Here is a 21,491-nt window from a genome sequence, read left to right on the forward strand (position 1 = left end):
CTGAATCCAACTTGAAATTTAAGGTGCAAAACTAAAAGAAAAATATCGTACTTGCCAATAAAGCAGGTTTAAATTTGGGCCACGATTTAAAGGTCACATCTACTATAGGAAACCCTTTTTGAAAAAAATTCAAACACAAAGGACATAGGAACAGGAGTTTACCTCCATTTAACCCCTTGAGCCTATTCCACTGTTCAACAAGACCTTATTCTGGAATCAAACTTCATATACCCACCTTCGCGTCGATCCTCTAATACCATTAACCAAGTAAAATCTATCAATCTCCGTTTTTAAATTAGTAGTTGATCTGCCAAGGATCTGGCAGAAGAGAGTTCCAAACTTCAACCATCCTTTGCATGAAGTAGTGTTCCCTAATTTTACTCTTGAAAGGCCTGACTCTCATTTTTTGAGTAGGCCCCCTAACTCTAGACTCCTGAACTAGCGGAAACAGTTTCTCCCTATCTACCCCTTAATATCTTGAATACTGCAATCAAATCACCCCTGAACTTTCTAAATTCCAGTTGTTTAATCTCTCCCTATAGCTTAACCCTTAGGGTCTGGGTAGCATTCTAGTAAATCTACACAGCACTCCCTTCAAGCCCAATATATTCTCCCTAAGATGGCTTCTTGATGAAATACAAGAACTTCAATATCCAATTTTCTAACTTTGTTTATAATTTTATTTTTCTTGCAACTGATGTAATAATTATGTTCAATTAGGTAATTGAATAGTCTCCTGGCATGCGCCATATTGACTGTTGATCATACACAAAGAATGGCCAGTTTTGCAACGTGGCAGAGATCTGCCAGCGCTGTTGGAAATACAGTGGGAGTCAATGTAGTAGATTGTAAATCCCATGTGGCAACTACAGGGTGGTAGGAGGAAGGTGGGGGGTCACACCATGTTCCCAGGTTCCTTCTGTGTTCCTGCGCCCCACCCTCTTTATTTGCCTTAATTCAGCCCAGGAAGACCATGTATCCTGGAAGTTGGAGACCTGCTTTATATTGAAAAGTTGTGGCTCGATTATTTCATCAGCACCACAACAAAGTTTTCCCAATTTAGAAGTTCTACATGTGGTCCAACAACAACAATCAATCTATGGTGGGATGGGGAAGGGAAGGGTGCAATATCACAGAATGAGGTCAGATGAGGCCAAGGGAAGTTTTACAAAGTTTTATCTGGAATTTTTGTGAGCCGAGAGGAACAGGAGCTACCCCACCCACCCCATGCTGAGGCCTCCCCCATAACTTGTAAAGTATTAAACTATGTCTACTTATTTTCAGGTTCTTCATCTCCTGCCCGTCCAGCAACACCATCAGGCTTGACCAGTAACACTCCTCCTCCTCCACCACCTCGCCCTCCATCACGGCCTAAACTGCCTCCTGGAAAGCCTGGTGTTACTGACATGGTATGTTTTGGAGTGTTGCTGTCATATTCATTATAATTAAAATATTACTGGAAATGTAACAGAAAGAGTTTGTTAAATGCCCTAATGAGAAGCTACAGAGAGAAAGCCATTTCTTTCACTTGGTCTCTGTGGGGTTCAGAGCCATGCAGTCCATAGTCTTGAGAACCAGAGTGGAGGCAGGGAAGGGCTGGAAAATAATGGGGTACCCCATCGGGATGGTTCCCTGACACGTTCCAGCCACCGGAAAATTTTCTGGCGTTGGATCAGCAAGACGATCGGTTGCTTTCTGCAGTTCAGTGAGCATCCAGCCTGCATATTCATGGCCCCAATTACAAACCATTTAGAGCATTCACCAGCATTTTTCTCGTTGTGGATAGGACTGTGGTGGCTAACAGTTTAATGGAGGCGGTCTCCTTGTCACAGTTTGGGTGGGGCTGAGGGGCCATCTGAACCAGAGACTCCATCTTCCAAAGATATATTTGCCCTTCACTTTAGCTGCTCATTATGATGTTGCATGCTGTCTTCTAACTTACTCCAAGTCCCATTCACCAAACACCCTTATGCTTCTGACCTACATTGGCTCCTGAGGTCTTCCCATGGTGGATACTGGGTGAGTTGGCATGGAAGATATAAAGAACGGTGGTGGGGTGCATGGGTTGACATGCATGAGTTGGCATTAATTTCACCTAGGGGCTATAAGGAGCCATGGGGATGAGTGGGGGTGGGGGTCATGAGTTGGCACAGGACTATAGGGTGCCATGGGGATGGGTGGGAATGGTTTGGCATGGAGGGTACAAGGGACCATTAGGGGTGGGTAGGGAGCATAAGTTGGCATGGATGGGACATGGGGCATGTCTGGGGGGGTGAGAGAGTGTGAAAGCTACAGGGCCTAATATTTAAACAAAACACTTGGGACAAAGTCCTAGAGAACCGAGGCAGGCATTTTAAACTGTAGTCACCTCCGATCTGCATCAGTGGACGGTGGGCCTGGCCCCATCTACAACCACACCCCCCCCAAAATGAAAACTGCACCATTTGGGGCACTTTTTCACAAGGTGGGAAATTTCCTGACTCGAGCTAGCCACCACAATGGTGAAAATCTGGCCCCATGTGTTGATTGTAAAGCAGTGCCGATACCTTGGGCAGAATTTTATACCAATGGGATTGTACAGTCCCGTTGAAATCAGTGGATTTTTGAATGGCTCGCCACATTTTACGGCTCCACCCCACCACAACAGGGCCATAAAATTCCGTTCATGACTAGATGTGACTAGACCGTCACCCCCATTCTTAAGAAGAATAGATGATCCAACTTATGTTTAAAGGTTGTCGGAGAAAAATTCTCCTTTATAGGAAGCATTCGCTATCCAGTCCACTCGCACTTTTGAAATGCAGAAAAATCCACAATAGCATTTTTTAAATAAGTCTCAATCTTACTTTTCAATTTTCCCACAGGGGTGGATTTTCACCAAACTGGGATGACATGGGAGCCCTTTAAAAATGGTGGCCGGGTCCCAATTCCAGGATTTCCGACCCCATTCCCAGGCTACCTGATTTTCAGGAGTGCCATCTGACTTTCCTATTTACAAATATCTTGCTAGTTTTTCACTTATGACCCTTGGTATCTGAACCTTTCACCAGTCATAGCCTGTTACTATTCTACAGTAAAATTTCTGTTATCTGACACTGTACTAACTGGAATTCTCCATTAACCGAAATTCTGGGGTTGGGTCTGTTTTTTTGATTGAAGATGTCAAATTCACCGGTAATAGTTATTGGCAGCCTGTCCTTGCTCCAGTCTCAGCCTTCAACTGCTCTGCCTCATCTGTCTCCATCTTCCCTTGGCTTCCATTCACTTGATTCAGGCACTCCTGCACCTCTCGAGTCTTCAACATTCATGTGATTATCCTGGAGCTTTCTTGGTGAATGAAAATGCAGAAGTCACTTTATGTCTTATTGAATTGGCATATTTGATTAACCGGCACCTCCGATTCCCAGAGCATACCGTATAGCAGAGACTATCCTTAATCTCTCTAATCTCCTCCAGTCCTACTACTCTCCAAGATCTCTGTCCTCTCTTAATTCTGACCTCCCATACTTCCCCAAATTTCATCCCTCCAACACTGACGACCATGCCTGGATCCTAAACACCTGTCCGCCTCTTCACCTCTTTCTCCTCCTTTAAGATTCTCCTTAACTCCTATCTGTTTATTGCTGAAAAAAGAGACTTTTTTTATTGAAGTTTTTCATCTTGCACTCATCAGGACAATTCACAAGAATATTAAATGTCAAGGGAACAACAATTCATACAGTATGAGAAGAGAGCGCTGCTTGGTTGGCAAGTGGACTCTGATTGGTAGAAGCATTGCCATGGAGAATTCACCAGTTGATGGTGCCTGCCAGTTAACTGCCAGATATTGTTTGAAATTTAAATTAGGTAGCTTAACTGTGATTGGTCAAGGCCTTGCCCTGAGGAATGAAGCAGCGAATGGCTGGCACTTATTTTGTATAGCTAACACAGGTGCAATGTGTGCACATATTCTTTCTGTCTATAAAGAGCAGGGCTACTTAATATATGTAGCTTCCAGGACGCACAAATGCGCCACACTGCCAGCCGGGCTGACAATCTTAAATTGGACAACATTTGCTAAATAATCCTCAGTGTGCTAAGAATTATGCTGACAACCAATTTAAGATTGTCAGTCAGGCTCACAGTGTGATGCATTTGTGTGAACTGGAAGCTACATATATTAATACAATGGGTCCTGTTCTTTGCAGACAGAAAGGGCATGTACACACATTGTGCCTGTTTTAGCTACACAAAGTAAGTGACAGCCATTCGCTAGTTTATTCCCCATGGCAATGCTTTGACTAATCAGAGTTAAGCTGTGTGGTTTAAATTTCAAACAATGCTTGGCAGTTGACTGGCAGTCACCATCAACTGGTGAATTCTCCATGGCAACGCCTCTACCAATCGGAGGCTCTTACCAACTAATCACCATTCTCTTCTCATATACTATAAATTGTTGTTCCCTTGACATTTAGCATTCTTGTGAATTGTCCTGATGTGTGTAAGATGAAAAGCTTCAACAAAAAATGTCTCTTTTTCAGCAATGCTCAAGTTCTTTACTACCAAATGACTATTTCCTATTTATTTGATGAAGATTTTGCTCATCTGATTTAAAATCTGGTTATGTGGTTCAGTGTCAAATTTGTTTGATTAAGCTCCTGTAAAGCACCATGAGATGCTTTGTTACTATTTAAATGCTGGTTGTTGTTGAATAATTTGTCATCTGCACCTAATGTTATAATTTCATTGTGGCCTATTGTAAGTTAGCTGATTTCAGTTAGAATAACAGTGGGATTGAAATTGGCTTGAGTATTCCTTAGTTAAGGAAAATTTCAGCCAACTTTTCTGCTCCTGATTGCTTCCCAGTGATTCCCTGTTTGAGATATTAGAAAAAGTCAACATCAGGCTTGGCTGTGATGCTAATCACAGTCAAATAATTTTCAAACACTCATTGTCTTGGCTTACTTCAAGTAGACTTGATGTTCTGGAAGATAGCCAGCAGCCACAGAACTACACTGCGCATAAGTCCTTACCTACAAGAGAGGAAATAAGAAGAAAAACTAGTATAATTTCAAGCTTACTATAAGTTTCATTCCTATGTCTTACAAATCTCATAAGCTAAATGATGAAATGTTCATTTAGAAACTTGGTGTGGTAATGCATAATTTGAACTGTAATAAGGCGCAATTCAATAACCAATTATTTTTTGCTTTATGTTTTACAGTCCAGGTCTTTTAGTCCTCCAATACACTCATCTAGTCCTCCGCCAGTAGCGCCATTAGCTCGAGCAGAAAGCACCTCCTCCATATCTTCGACTAACTCACTGAGTGCCGCCACCACTCCTACAGTTGGTAAAATATTCTACTTAACCTTTCTTTGTGTCAATAGAGCATTAAAACATGCAACAAATGCTGCTGTTTGACTTAAGGAAACTATTTTTAAAGGTTTTTCTTTTAAATAGCTGTCTTCTTTCATGCTTCTATAGGCCCAAAATAAACACACTCATGGAAACAGTTCTTAATTGCGACAAGTTAACAGTATATTAATTCCAGTCTGTTCTGAGTTCATCTGAGCTCATCTCAGCTCAGTGGCAATACAGTTGTAATTTGCCTCAACCCCCCTGGTTAAATATTGGGAATTGTACCCGGTCCCTCACTGTTTCCTGTCAACTCCTGATCACTATACAGTGACTCCTGTTGGAAAGTATATGTTGTTGCTGTGGACAGAATCAGGCTGGACTGGGATTCCCTTAATTGACTAGCCTGTTGGAACTCAAATCCTGTCTGGACTCTCAGAATGGTCATTCAAGAAAGGTACCAAAGGGCAACCAACATTTGTACAGTCATAATCAATCTGAATTCAGTACCTTAAGAAGAGGTGGCAAAAAATGGATGTCTTCCAGAAAAAATGGTTTATTGAATTTAAATACAATATGCAGGAGATATTTTTCATTCCCATTTTGAGGGTGATCATCATGGAGGATAGCAACAGTCAGCAGAGGCCTGTGATAAACTTTTATAATTTGACAAGCATTGATTAGAATTTATCTTACTGAGTGATCACTGCTTCTACACATTAGAAACTATTTCATTCAATTGGATTAGCATACTTTTAAGATCAAAATTGTGTGTGTTCCATATTATGTAATTGTTGTACTGGTGAGAAGGGAATTGACATTAGATGTATTAATGTGCAAACATTAAAAGTCTTTTCAAGAGCTCATCCAAAAGATCAGCTGGTGAAAGCAACGAGTGCTGCATCTTGGTGCGCCCCCCCCCCCCACCCCCACCGCCTCGCTGGCACCAGCATTGGAGACAGCCTGCTGATTCTGGTGTCTTGTTGGCCTTGATGACCTTGACATCCAGCATCTGCCGCCTACTGTCGACTCCAGAGGCTTATCATCTGCCTTCGACTCAGTGTTGTCCTGGTCCCCTGGGCACTCTCTGCCTCTGCCTGCCCCTCAAGCAAGTGTGAAATACCCTCACCGCTGTGCACCAACATTCTAGCTGTCACTCTAATGCCCACTGAGGTGCTGGTATCTGCGCTGGTAACTGGTTCAGAGAGCGGGTGTGACGCAGGTGCATCTGGAACCTGCCGTTTCTCTGGCGTCAGGGGTTGCTCTTTGGGGTCCTGCAATTGGGCATGTGGTGGCAAATCTAAGGGAGAACAATGACATGTCATTAGTTAAAGTCACCACACTGTCACTGTGCATGCCAGGCACCCTGGTGAAACCATGGATGGCATCACGATGCCATCATCTTTCAATGATCCATGGGGAATCCAGTTTTGAATCTCCCATCAATGAGACTACACAAGAATGTTTGAAACTCCCACCTCTGTGCACTCCTCATATCTGGTTAGGGTTAGGAGGTTTTGGGGGCCTCCGCTGGTCCACGACCTTTCAATGTTGTTATGGGCCGTATTCTCCTGAAAGGACAGAGGAGCACTGATTAATCCCCTGTCTATCTGCAGCGCCATTGCAGCCTGGCCAACCCCAGCTGAGAAACACCTCGCAGGGCACATCCGAGTCGTGGCCCTCGAGCCACAAGGTACTCAGTCCAAGCAGCCAGGGCTCACCCCCTTGGCCAGCTCCGGTGTCATTGACAATTGGCACTCAGGCTCTAACACCCCTGAGGTCCACAGGGGGATGAGTAGACCTTAACACCTCAACACACTGATTCATGCCCACTCGGTACTGACCCTTCCTGAGCACAGCAGGTCATTAACCTTCTTGCAGCACTGCACCCATGTGCACCGCACAACATCATGGCTGCCGACCAGTGCTACCACCTCCTCCCAAGCTCTTTTCATTAGATGCGGTGGTCTCCTCCTTCCATCCTTCGGGACAAGGGTGTCCCTCCTAGCAGCCATCTCTTCCAGGAGGACCGCGAGGCACCCATCAGAAAACTTGGGGGGGGGGGGGGGGAGGGGCGAGGGCCCACTCAATCTGCCCTCCTGCCTGGCACCTGCAGCTGCACTTGAAGCCATAATTTCTTGTTGACAACACCGAAGATGTCTTCTTCACTGGCAGCCTTCCAGGGGCTGACTGTGCCGATTTTAAACCGGTCGCCAGGTCACCATTGGACCCAGCGGCCGACAGTCCCCCAGCCATCCTTTCCTGACCATTGAGGAGCCACCATTCACACTTGCCGGGCCTTAATTGGCCCACCAGTGTGAAATTGTGGTCAGGGGCTGATCGCTGGTGGCAGCATCTTTCCCAGACCCTCCCGGGCCCGCCAATCACGCCTGCCGAACTAAAGATTCTGCCTACAAGTAAGTTTCAACTCATTCAAACCCCTCTACTTACATGGTGTTATAATCAAACCGTGTGTTTCTGAGAGTGATGGTTTGGCAGTGATCTGTGTATGGATTCCACTCATTACAGGATGAGATCAATATGTGGGGGTTTCTGATTTACAGTCAGTGAAACTGCCATGAATTCTGCTATCTGCTTTGGCCAAACCTGGATAGAAGTATATTAATCCTGAATCACTCACTCTTTGTCAATATAAATGAGGCATGAAACCTTTCCTTGCTCTCTTACTGTTATACTCAAAAATTCAGTCTGATGTTTGCCCTTTACCCTGTTTTGCTACAGTAAGTCTCTCAAGTTCCAATTTGTCCACATTCAGTGTTAATATAAATTAATTATTGTGCAGTTCCCATTCTGTCCTTCCATCCTTTCTCCTTTTACTTGAACCATCTATTCTCTCTCCTTTCTCTCCTTCCTCCCTTGTGCTATTACCATTCTAATTTACAAAACCTGATGATCATAAGGATCGCTGGTAGATTCGTCTGTGCGCATTGGCGTCGGGTGTGTTTGGTGGCGTGAGCGGACAATATAGCGAGAAGGCCAAACATCGGTTTCACAACGTGAAACCAGTTTGTGATTGTCTGCTCAGCCCTTCAATTACTTTACAATGAGATTCCCTGTCATTAGATATCATTATACAGCTAGCCCACCAGACTCAGCACTCCACGTTGGATCATCCGCCCACGTCTAAGTGATCACACGCTGATGTGTTTCATAACAGCATGTAAAAGGCGTGCACTTGGCAGGCTGCAGTTTAAGGGGAACTGGGAGGTGAGTGCACAGTAATGTTGCGGAGCGCTCGTGAAGGACACCTGTTGGACTTCAAGGTTGAGGCGCGTTGTGGGTGGGAGTGGTGGGGGGGGGGGAGCGCGGTGCAAGGGCTGCCCTGCAGTTGAAGGTAGCGCACGAGCACATGCAGGGTGGCGGCAGTCAACAAGGGAAGTGGCCATGCATTAGGGACATTTTGTATAAAGTGACCATTCCTCTGCAGCTGAGACAGTTCAGGTGCAGCCACATTGATATGACTGGAGTCGGGCCTCTAGCTTCTCTGCCCATTCAAGCAAAGTGCCAACAAGTGCTCCAGAGCTTTTCAACCTTCAAGCACAGACTGCAAACTAATGAGCATTTTAGTGGACTATAGGAGAGTTGGACAACTGGGCAGGTTGTACAATCTCTTTGCTAAAGCCGGCCATGCAGCAGTCACTGTGGGGGAAGTGCTCACAGCCCCTTGCAATGTCAGCATCCTGGCATCCCAGTTTGGAATATTCTCCCCCATGGTTCAAGCTAACAGCACAGCCTTGCAGTGCAGGTTAGGAGAATGCCTGTGCCTGAGCTGACAGCACAGCACGCAGTCCAGTGGGCAAAGCTGCCGCCAATTGGTTGGGTGAAATGGGGTGGAGGAAGGCGGAGTTTTGAGCAGCCATGCAGTGCACTAACCTCTGGCCATCATGTGGTGGCCAGCACTCTCCGTGATGCATTAAGGGACCTTCGACTTAACCAAGACAGGTAATTAGCACACCCATGCTAACCCATGTGTCTCTCTCTTTCATCCCGCAGGAGGAATATATCAGGATTATGGAGCCTGGTAACCTAGCTGTATGCCTTGTGGCTTACAGGGAGTGAAAACGACAGAGAAGAGAATGACTGAGGAGCCTGGCTGCACAGAGGGAGGAGCAGCACCCTCTGGAAGAAGGGGCAGCTGGGCTCCCACACACGCCATTGAAGAGCCACAGCGAGCCTTTGCTAGTCAGCACCTAGCTCGGCCCAGGGTCTATAGACGCCGCCCTATGTTCCTGCAGATGGCCAAAAACCAGGTTGCCGAAGACTGCGCATGTCTGGGGAACTGGTCAGTCACATCTGCCTGCTTCTGCAGGATTTAGCGCCATGGGGAATTGGAGGGCATCCACTGCCAGTGGCTGTGAAAATGACCGAGATGCTCAAGTTCTACACCCGTGGCTCCTTTCAGGCCTCCACGGTTGACCTCTGTGAGATGTCACAAGCCGCCATCCCAATCTTCAGTATCCCAATGGTCTGCTCCACCAAGTTGCAAGCTGCATGAGCCTTATTATACCGTCGCTCTGCTGCAATCTGAGGCTGTTGCATGGGTGTCATCAGCCATTTGCTCTGCGGGTAGCCCTTATCCCCAATGAGCCAACCCTGCAGCCTCTGTGGACTCTGAAGACCCTGCGCCCGCGAATGGAATCCCTTGCAGTTGACATGGTTGACCATGGGTTGCGATGGAGATCTGTGCGCCACGTGAGCACAGTGACCATGGGGTCACGGATGCCATCTTCACAAGGGCACACAACTTTTGTGCATTTCTCCCAGGACCAGGACAGCCAGGATGCAAGATCGATTGGATTCACACAGATCTCGGGTTTCCCACAGGTGCAGGGTGCATTCGACTGCGCTCACGTCTTTGGTCAAGGAAGAGGATTAATCAATCTTTATTTTCTCATCCAGATTATTTTTTAATGATCGGTGTAAAGTAGTTGTGTAATGTCATTATCAGATGATAAGTTGAAGTTCAACTGTGATTATCCCTCCACCAACTCAGTGGAATAGCCTGTCAACATTCACCTGTTATGATATGGCAGGTGGTAATTGCAGGGGTAATCAAATCCCAAAGGGAAACTTGGCCAAGCTATCACAATGATTTGCAATTTATATTTTATTATGAGAAAGTATGTGCACTGTAGTCAGAAGTAAAGATTCCACTACCACTTTTGGGGATTTTAAATATTAAATTAAAACCTTTATTAACAAAAGAAAATAATACTTAAACACACAAGATTACAGTTACACAGTTAAATTTAGTCTTACAACATTTCCCAAAGGATTTTTTACATAGCTAGACTCCCACAATAAATACCTTTTCTAGACAACAGTCCAAATAGATTCTTAATGTATAAAACATCCAATAATATTAGTGCAAGGCACCCACTGTTGCTATAAGGAGGTATTTCACAGTTTATCTCTTCCTCTCACTCAACAATGGCATTTGAAGGCCTTTATCAAAACCTTGCTTTCTGGAACAGCCAAGCAATTCTCTGGGGTGGCCAGAGGCTGCTTTTCACAAGTCTGTCTTTGCATAACCCACATTTCAAGATCTCACATGGCCACTCACATATAGCTTTCAACTTTTTATTTAATTATATTTTCTCCCCCTTTGATCTTTAAATCCATTGTTTTAAACTTTCTTTGAAAGTTACTTTTCCAAGGATATAAAATTCTTTTATGTTGTCATTATGGCCAACACTTTCTGGAAAAACAAACTTAATAACTTTGCCTTACTTATTTACAATTTTGCCAGCTGTAAAACTTCTTATTATTCCTCTTTTGAAATTCAAACAGCTCACAATTCACTCCTCACTTATCTCTTAATGCAAATTCCCATTTATAAAATATCTACTGGGACCTCATCTTAGCTTGCCCATTTCCATTTCAAAATGCCTGCTTTTATACCTAATCCCTTTGATGATTTAAACCTCGCAGTCTGATTGTCTTCAGTTTAATTAAATCAGTCACACATACACACACACACCATACATACACACATTGCCCCCAAACCTGCTTCAGCATCCTACAGTAATATTAGGAAAAAAAACTATATTCTCTTTACACACCATATCAACATATACCAGAGGACTGTTAATGTTTAATATCTGTTCACAGCAACAGACATGACCTATCGGAAAGCAGGGAAGAAGAAGAAAAGGATGGAAGAAAAATCCCACAACCAAACAAAATACTGAGTTACTCTATCATGTTGCTCTTTTCCAAAAGATATCATGCTCCAAAGTTTGGTAACCATTTCCAAAGGATATATTTTAATTTGAATTTCATTGATATGATTTCTAAATAATCCAAGTGAAGGACAGAATTGCAATCTTCCAACTTCCTCTACGTTCTCATTAGGCATACATAACAGCTTGTAACCAGTTATTATAAAAGCAAATGTAAAACTTGGTGGTTTTAATAGAGAACAGGTATCTTAGCAAAGCTCATATGCCAACATCACTAAATCAGTGCTTATGCAAAGCATATAAGCCTAGTTAAAGTTCACTAAAGGGTTCGTGTCATTGTAAAGTGAGGAATGTCGAAATTGGAATGACACTAAATTTATTAGGAAGATTTTATACTTTCATCCTGACATATGTCACAACACCATATTGGACAATTGTGCACCACAGCCAGTGAGCTTTCATGCACTAAAATTACCAGATGAAAATATCATGTGCTCTAGATTATGCAATATTTTGATATGCGCTCTCAGCATCTGGTGTTCCGATGAGTTCATCGCCCAGATTTTGTTAGTCTTCCACAATGGGGCTGGGGCATTTCTCAAATGGTACTCCATTTCTTTTTAAAAGAATTGGGTCTATAATTTCACTCTGAAGGTGACTCATTCCAAATCGAGGGAATGGAATCATTTAAATCGGAGGGATTGACACCCTATCTCTGTAAAGGCACAACCAGAAATGGGGCTGAAGACAATGTTCCAAAAAATTCTAAAGCCTCCAGCTGGGAGCAAGGCAATCAATGGTTGACCTTACTTTAGGTCCACAGCACGACCGACATTCCCACTCAGTCCTGCTGAGCTTAATGGGGATCAACTGGGCTGAACTCAGAAGTAGTCCAGACACACCCCGAAACTGTTGATAAGTTAAAGAGGAGCAGGTAGAAGTGGGAAAGAAGCTTCGACGATGTAGTTTTTTCCTCAGAGCTGCAATGCCACGGCAGCAAGATTATATGTTGCTAAAGCTCTGGAATGAGGTTTGAACCCATTACATTCTGAATGAGAGACAAAATGAGCTACCAAATGAGCTAATTTGGCACTTTGTTAATTTTAAGAGCAGCATCCTTGAGCTGACAAGGAGGGAGCCTGCTGATTTTCCTCCTTTCCACAAAGGTGGCAGATATTCAGCAGGATGGGACTGCTGGCCACCACCAATGCCTGTGTCCCAATTTACAGGATCAGGATAATTTAAATCATTTCAGAAGTGTTTCCACCTTCCTCAGTGAGGGAAGGGAAATTTCTAAGGCATATGTCAAATAGCTGATGCTGTCAACTGAAGCAATAAGAATTATCTGACCTAATTTATTTCGAATCCCTAGCCTTACCTAGGTGATTGATTGCAGTAAGTAAAGGGCTGTTTTACTTGTAAAGCTCTCTTCTAGGGCCCATAGCAACCTAGAATGACAGAAACGCATGGCATCCCTTGCACCCAGAGAGTTGCTTTGACAATAATGGCAGAAAATATCTTGTATACTATATTTCCATCATTTCAATCTAATTGCAGTACACCTGCCCATTGCATGGGCAATCCCTCAAGAGGTATTGTGAGCTGGGGAGCCAGTGGGACAGCTTTCCTCCTCTGACTGAGATACATCAGTTTCCTGGCACTAATAAAGGGGAAATTTCGCATAATACATCAACCAATAGCCCTTTTGCATGCAATGAATTTGATTGCATCCAACATAAAAAAAACTCACCACTGGTTGGAGTCATACCTAGCACAAAGGAAGATGATTGTGATTGCTGGAGGTCAATCATCTCAGTTCCAGGACATAACTGCAGGAGTTCCTCAGGGTAGTGTCCTCGGCCCAACCATCTTCAGCTACTTCATCAATGACCTTCCTTCCATCATAAGGTCAGAAGTGGGGATGTTCACTGATGATTGCACAATGTTCAGCACCATTCACAACTCCTCAGATACTGAAGCAGTCCATGTCCAAATGCAGCAAGACCTGGACAATTTCCAGGCTTGGACTGACAAGTGGCAAGTAACATTTGCATCACACAAGTGCCAGGCAATGACCATCTCCAACAAGAGAGAATCTAACCACCGCCCCTTGATATTCATTGACATTACCATCATTGAATCCCACATTAACAACACCCTGGGGGTTACCATTGACCAGAAACTGAACTGGACTAGTCGTAAAAATACCGTGTCCACAAGAGCAGGTCAGAGGTTAGGAACCCTGCAGTGAGTAACTCACTTGCTGACTCCCCAAAGCCTGTCTACTGTCTACAAGGCACAAGTCAGGAATGTAATGGAATACTCTCCACTTGCCTGGATGAGTGCAGCTCCAACAACACTTAAGAATCTTGACACCATCCAGGACACAGCAGCCCACTTGATTGGCACCCCATCCACAAACATTCACTCCCTCCACCACCGACACAGTGGCAGCAGTGTGTACCATCTACAAGATGCACTGTAGGAACTCACCGAGCCTCCTTAGGCAACACCTTCCAAACCCACAAACACTACCATCTAGAAGGACAGGGGAACTAACACATGGGAACACCACCACCTGGAAGTTCCCCTCCAAGCCACTCACCATCTTGACTTGGAAATATATCGTCGTTCCTTCACTGTCGTTGGGCCCAAATCCTGGAACTCCCTCCGTAACAGCTCTGTGGGTGTACCTACAGCACATGGACAGCAGTGATTCAAGAAGGCAGCTCACTACCACCTTCTCAAGGGCAATTTGGGATGGGCAATAAGTGCTGGCCCGGCCAACGAAGCCCACATTCCATGAATGAATTAAAAAAAAAAGAATCTATTGGGTATAAAGTACTGAGGGGCAGACTGAAGACATGAAAAGTGTCAAATAAATGTACGTTCTTTCTTTCTTCCGTCCATGTACACCTGAATAATAAATGTCTTCCTGGACTAAAATATAAAATTAATGTCAGATAATATTATCTTTAATGTAAGAATGATGCAAAATTGTGAAAATGAAGAAATCTAAGGTAAAGTTTCTTTTGGCTAAAGCATTGTGATATAATTGGTCTGGCTTGTTGTGTAGTATACAGTACTTTGAAATACTTGCCAGCAATTGTGGCCTTTCTGGTTGAAACTGGCTGATAAATGACAAGTCCACGAGCACTGCAAATAGCCAATATTATTAACTGCTGCTGAGCATTGTTGAGAGTTTTTACGAAAGCTTTAAATAGATTAGGGTAAATGAGCATGTCACCATTTTCCTAGCCAGTGTTCACCCATTTCCGATGTCCATGACAAACTAGCAGAGTTAGTGCCGGTTAAGAATTGGTTGTTTAAAGCTACATTGTTAATTTATTTCTCTGCCTTCAGTTATGCTTTCAATGCTCCTCTCCCACTGGATGAAGAACAACAATGAAGGCACTCTAGAGAAAGAAGATTAAACCAAAGGCAGACCATACATACCAATGATATCTAGTAGGCCCACTCACAACTAAGTGAGCAAAGGATTACTGCCTCCGCTGACTCAAGTTCAGTAGACAGCCCTTTTAGAGCTGTGTATTACAGTGAGAAGATTCATCTCTTCTTCATCTGTTTTATTGTGTGGTACGGTTTTACTCTCATGTTCCTGCTGGTGCTGTGTACTTCATCAAATAGTTTCTGCTTTAACTGACACTTCCCTCCCCTCTCCTTCATGGTGACTGTTTTAGGAATGATAGTTGCCATTGTAGAATGAATGAAGCAGAGTCCTGAGATGCCTCATTGAGGCTATCATCTTCTCCTCCCAGATACATATAGGATCAGAGGGAGAATTTCTTCTTTAAGGCTGGCCCAAAAAATTCCCCTTGAAAATGAATAAACACAGCAAGACTTTCTGCCATGTTGTGCTGTAGTCTATGCATGTGTACAAAGGCATAAATGAACATTGATTGAGTTTGGAGATAAAAATGAAAACAATTGTGCTAACAATGAGTATAGGGGATGGCCTCTGACATTTCCCTCTCCAAACACCTGTATTGCTTCCACTCCGAGAATCTCCAGGGCCCTCTGCTTGTAATTTGTCAGAGGTCATAAGGGGAGGTGATGGTGCAGTGGTATTGTCGCTGGACTAGTAATCCAGAAACCCAGGGTAATGCTCTGGGCACCCAGGTTTGAATCCTGCCAAGGCAGTTAGTGGAATTTGAATTCAATAAAAATCTGGAATTATGATGACCATTGTCGATTGTTGTAAAATCCTATCTGGTTTTAGGGAAGGAAATCTGTTGGCCTACATGTGATTCCAGACCCACAGCAATGTGGTCGACTCTTAAATAGCCTAGGAAGCCACTCAGTTGTAACAAACTGCTACAAAGACACAAAAAAGGAATGAAACTGAACACAGCACCCAGCATTGACTGAGGCACTGGAAGCGACAACGGCAGTTGCAGCCCTCTTGACACTGCAACGTCCTCCTCACTAACATCTGGGGGCTAGAGCCCAAAATTGGGAGAGCTGTCTCACAGACTAGTCAAGCAACAGCCTGACAGAGTCATCCTCATAGAATCACACTTTACAGAAAAAGATCCAGAACAGATCTAGCAACTCCAGACTCCACCATCACCATCCCTGGCTGTGTCCACCAGCAGGATAGGCCCACCAGAGGTGGCAGCACAGTGGTATACAGTCGCGAGGGAGTTGCCCTGGGAATCCTCAACATCTACTCCGGACCCCATGGCATCAGGTCAAACATGGGCAAGGAAACCTCCTGCTGATTACCATGTACCACCCTCCATTAGCTGATGAATCAGTACCCCTGCATGTTGAACATCACTGGAAGGAAGCACTGAGGGTGGCAAGGGTGAAGAATGTTCTCTGGGTGGGGGACTTCAATGTCCATCACCAAGAGTGGCTCAGTAGCACCATTACTGACTGAGCTGGCCGACTTCTAAATGACATAGCTACTAGACTGGGTCTGTGGCAGGTGGTGAGGGAACCAACAAGAAGGAAAAACATACTTGACCTCATCCTCACCAACCTGCCTGCTGCAGATACATCTGTCCATGACAGTATTAGTAGGACTGACCACCATTGGGACCAGTCATTGTGGAGACGAAGTCCCGCCTTCACATTGAGGATACTTTCCATCGTGTTGTGTGGCACTACTGCATGTTAAATGGGATAGTTTCTGAACAGATCTAGCAACTCAAGACTGGGCATCCATGAGGCGCTGTGGGCCGTCAGCAGCAGCAGGATTGTACTCAAACACAATCTGTAACCTCATGGCCTGGCATATCCCCCACTCTACCATTACAATCAAGCCAGGGGATCAACCCTGGTTCAATGAAGAGTGCAGGAGGGCATGCCAGGAGCAGCACCAGGCACACCTAAAAATGAGATGTCAACCTGGTGAAGCTATAACACAGGACTACTTGCATGCCAGACAGAATAAGCAGCAAGTGGTAGACAGAACTAAGTGATCCCACAACTAATGTATCAGATCTAAGCTCTGCAGTCCTGCGACATCCAGTCGTGAATGATGGTGGACAATTAAACAACTCACTGGAGGAGGAGGTTCCACAATTATCCCCATCCTTAATGATGGAGGAGCCCATCGCAGCAGTGCAAAAGATAAGGCTGAAGCATTCGCAACAATCTTCAGCCAGAAGTGCCATGTGGATGACACATCTCGGCATCCTTGGAGGTCCCCAGCATCATAGATGCCAATCTTCAGCCAATTACGTTCACTCCACGTGATATCAATAAACGGTTGATGGCGCTGGATACTGCAAAGGCTATGGGCCCTGACAACATTCTGGCAATAGTACTGAAGACTTATGCTCCAGAACTTGCCATGCCACTAGCTTGCCATGTTCCAGTACAGCCACAACACTGGCATCTACCCGGCTATGTGGAAAATTGCCCAGGTATGTCCTGTACACAAAGAGCAAGACAAATCCAACCCGGCCAATTACTGCCCCATCAGCTTGCTCTCGATCATCAGCAAAATAATGGAAGGGGTCATCAACAGTGCTATCAAGTGGCATTTGCTTAGCAAAATCCTGCTCACTGATGCCCAGTTTGGGTTCGGCTAGGGCCATTCATCTCCTGACCTCTTGATTCAAACATGGACAAAAGAGCTGAACTCCCGAGGTGAGATGAGAGAGTGACTGACCTTGACATCAAAGCAGCATTTGACCAAGGAGCCCTAGCAAAACTGGAGTCAATGGGAATCAGGGGGAAAACTCTCCGCTGGTTGGAGTCATACCTAGCACAAAGGAAGATGGTTGTGGTTGTTGGAGGTCAGTCATCTCAACTCCAGGACATTACTGCAGGAGTTGCTCAGGGCAATGTCCTAGGCCCAACCATCTTCAGCTGCTTCATGAATGACCTTCCTTCTATCATAAGGTCAGAAGTGGGGATGTTCACTGATGTTTGCACATGTTCAGCACCATTTGTAACTCCTCGGAAACTGAAGCAGTCCATGTCCAAATGCAGCAAGACCTGGACAATACCCAGACTTGGGCTGACAAGTGGCAAGTAACATTCGTGCCACACGCCATTTCCAGGCGAATGAGAGCCCACCCGCCATCACCTCGCCACTTCATCACACCAGGCACCATATTTAAAGACCAACCACACACACAAACACATCTCAATGCTTCCAGCCCATGACTGCTGCAGGGAAGACGTCCATGAAAGGCAAGAAGACTGAAGCCCCCAGGTTTAGTGACTTGACTCTGGGATGCCTTTTGGATGCTGTTGAGGCCCACCGTGATGTCCTCTACCCCCACTCTGGGTGCAGGATGGGGAGTGGCATCACCAACCAGGCTTGGGAGGCAGTGGTCAGTGCCAACACCCTGCAAAAGAGGACAGCCACCCAGTGCCACAAGAGAATAAATGATCTCCTCCATTCTGCCAGGGTAAGTCACTCTCCTCATCACTCACAACTCACACACTCACAAACCCATCGCACATCCACAGGGCCTTCATTCACTGCCATTCAAGGGACATCACCATTCACTCTCTCACACACACCTTCATTGCCCTCATCCCATCAACGGGATCACTCACCGCCCATACATGCCAGGCATACTTGTCATCTAGCTTGGCAGGCATCCTGCTTACACTCTCTCCATCTCTATTCATGCAGGGCAAGCTGGCACAGAACAAGATGGAGAGGTCACTTACTGGTGGAGGAATACCTGAAATCAAGGTTCTCACGGACTTTGAAAACAGAGCCATGCAGCCGGCCAGTGAGGATCTGGACTATCCCTGTGTTGACAGTGAGGTCAGCAGTGTTCTACCAAGTGAGGGCCCAGCAGTGCAACATCCATCAGACAACCATGCTGTGAGTGATGTGTCCCATTTCACAGGCCACTGCTATGCACTAATTATCTATCCTTCCTTTCACAGGCACAGCTGGTAAACAGCTGGCAGGGTCCATGATCCAGACCCTCCAACCAAGTCCCTAAGAAACCTGTGAAGAGGAATCTGGAGGCACCGTCCTTGATGCCCCATCACAGTGCTCACCCACACCCTCCACCAGCGCAGACACACACCTTGGTGGGACCGAGTTTTAGAATAGGATCACAGTCTGGTGAGCATGTTCCACTGTTTGATCCGCAGCAAGCGGCGACCGGGACTTCCCAGGTGTCTGGCACTCGGAGGACTGCTGGAGAGTAGAACATTGCTGAGTCCGAGTCAGATGACGAGCCTCTGAACTTGCTCACATCACAGTTGCTGGAGCTGCAAAGACAAGCTCAGGAACATCAGGAAGGGATGTCCACTGCACTCCTCAGATTGCAAGGCACGATGGAGGAGTCTGTCCGCCTTCAGTCTGAGGTTATAGCGCCGGCATGCCAATGCACCACGGTCAACATTGGTAAGATGGAGATGGAGACCTTGGTGTAGGACATCACTCCTGTACTGCTGCGCGGGCTCAACTCCATCACTGATGCCATAGTTGGCTCACAACAGTGTATACGCAAGAAGGGTGCGGGGCAGCTTCATCTCACTCCAGCTACCCCTTATCCTCATAGAGTCAGTCTGGGGCCCTTGGGCATTCATCGGGAGGAGGCTCAGCAGGTACACACCCTGGGGCCATCCACCCAGGTGACTCCAGGAGTGTCTAGCCCATCCGAATCCCCTCTTCCTGTGACACCAGCTCCAGCTCCACAGGCCGAGAAGGGTGCCACTGCCACACAGCAGGACCCCGAAAGCAGGACAGGGCCCTCCACGTCTCAGCTCTTCAGAGGACACCCACCAACATCACAGACAGGGCATAGCAGTCAGCAGGCTGCCTCCACCTCCGCCTTGGATGTCCAGGGAGCATGAAGACGTAGCATCAGGGTTAGGAAGGTTAAGAAGATGTAGTTGCACAGCCTGGGCACAGGTGTTAATCACTTGTACATAATGTTCACTATTGTCAATAAACTCCCAAGAATGTCTCCCTGCCTGTGGCTCCTTGTTCGGATGTGCAGTGTTCTTGTCACTCAGGTGTGAAACCTTTCTGCACAAGATAAAGGCAAGTGTCTCAGTTCAGGGCCTCTTCCCTGTGCTTTGTCCGGCCTTACATTCCCTGGACACATCACTGATGCCTGCACCTCGATGGTGCTTATCATTGCTGCCAGAATGCCGCGGGCAGGAGTCACAGAGTTCTCTCATTCTCTCAATGTGTTCTCAGCACCTTTAAGGTGGGGCTGGCCCCCCCATCTCTTCAGCATCTGTGACCAGTGACACTGAAGGGCTTAGGTGCTGAAGGCAGACAAAGGATCAAATGCTTCTAAAGTATCATGGCTGCATCTCCATGATATGACCCTGATTGCAGAGCGCAAGCGAACTGCCCTCAGCCAGACAGGTGTCAGACATCCTAGGGAGGCAATGTGAAGATTTATGGAGTGTTCTCACTGCATGTCGTCATCATCCTCCTTCTGCAATCAAGCGACTAATAGGGCCTCCACTGTGTTTCTCCATGACAGGAGCATTATCACAGAGGGTAATTGCACTGACATAAGCCAGACTGGAGTCAAAAGTTCAGAGATGCAACGTAAGGATCCATGGTGTCTCCCCACTGCATGTGGTCATCATCCTCCACAAAGCTAGCAGCTATGGTGACCTCCCGGGCCTGCTTCATCTGGCCACTACGAGGGCCTCATCCCTATCCGCCACCTTCGAGGGCCTCCTCACCCTCATCGCTATCAGCATCCTCCTCATCGGAGGAGACCTTCAGCTCCTGCATCTCTTCCTCAGCCAGCTTCTCTCCCAGTCGCAGCGCCAGATTGTAAAGCGGACAGCGTGACACCTTCTGTGGACTGTATTGCAGGGTTCCACCAGACTAGTCCAGGCACCAGAATCTCATTTTCATCATTCCAATGGTCTGCTCCATCAAGTTGCAAGCTGCCGCATGAGCCTCACTATACCATCGCTCTGCTGCAGTCTGAGACTGCCACACGGGTGTCATCAGTCACAGCCTCTGCAGGGAGCCCTTGTCCCTGAGGAGCCATCCCTGAAGCCTATCCGGACCCTGGAATATGTCAGGGATCTGTGACTGACTGAGAATATGGGAGTTATGCGCACACCCTGGAAACCATGCACAGACCTGCAGGATGCATTTGTGGTGGTCACACACCAGCTGCACATTCAGCAAGTGGAACCCCTCACAATTGATATAGTTCACCACACGTTGCGATGGAGATCTGAGTGCCAAATGAGTGCAGTCGATGGCACCCTGCACCTGTGGGAAACCTGAGATTTGGGCAAATCCAATGGCCCTTGCATCCTGGCTGTCCTAGTCCTGGATAAAATGCACAAAGTTGTGTGCCTTTTCAAAGGTGGCATCTGTGACCTCATGGATGCATTTGTGGGTGGTGGATTGTGATATCCCACAGAGGTCACCTGTGGAGCCCTGAAAGGAGCCACAGGTGTAGAAATTGGGCGCCATGGTCACTTTCACGGCCACTGGCAGTTGATGCCCTCCACGTCCC

At 46.1% G+C, this 21,491-nt stretch overlaps 1 protein-coding gene across 1 annotated transcript in view; it reads left to right on the forward strand.

Moving 5' to 3' along the window:
* sgip1a (SH3GL interacting endocytic adaptor 1a) overlaps positions 1–21,491 on the forward strand; it is a 208,113-nt gene that overhangs the window by 149,796 nt on the left and 36,826 nt on the right. Inside the window, exons 14-15 of the mRNA XM_041208987.1 lie at positions 1,285–1,409; positions 5,204–5,330. Of these exons, the coding sequence (XP_041064921.1) occupies positions 1,285–1,409; positions 5,204–5,330 (252 nt within the window). The remainder of the gene's footprint in view (positions 1–1,284; positions 1,410–5,203; positions 5,331–21,491) is intronic.

Source organism: Carcharodon carcharias, chromosome 16 (genome assembly GCF_017639515.1).
Source record: "Carcharodon carcharias isolate sCarCar2 chromosome 16, sCarCar2.pri, whole genome shotgun sequence".
NCBI classification, from domain to species: Eukaryota; Metazoa; Chordata; class Chondrichthyes; order Lamniformes; family Lamnidae; genus Carcharodon; species Carcharodon carcharias.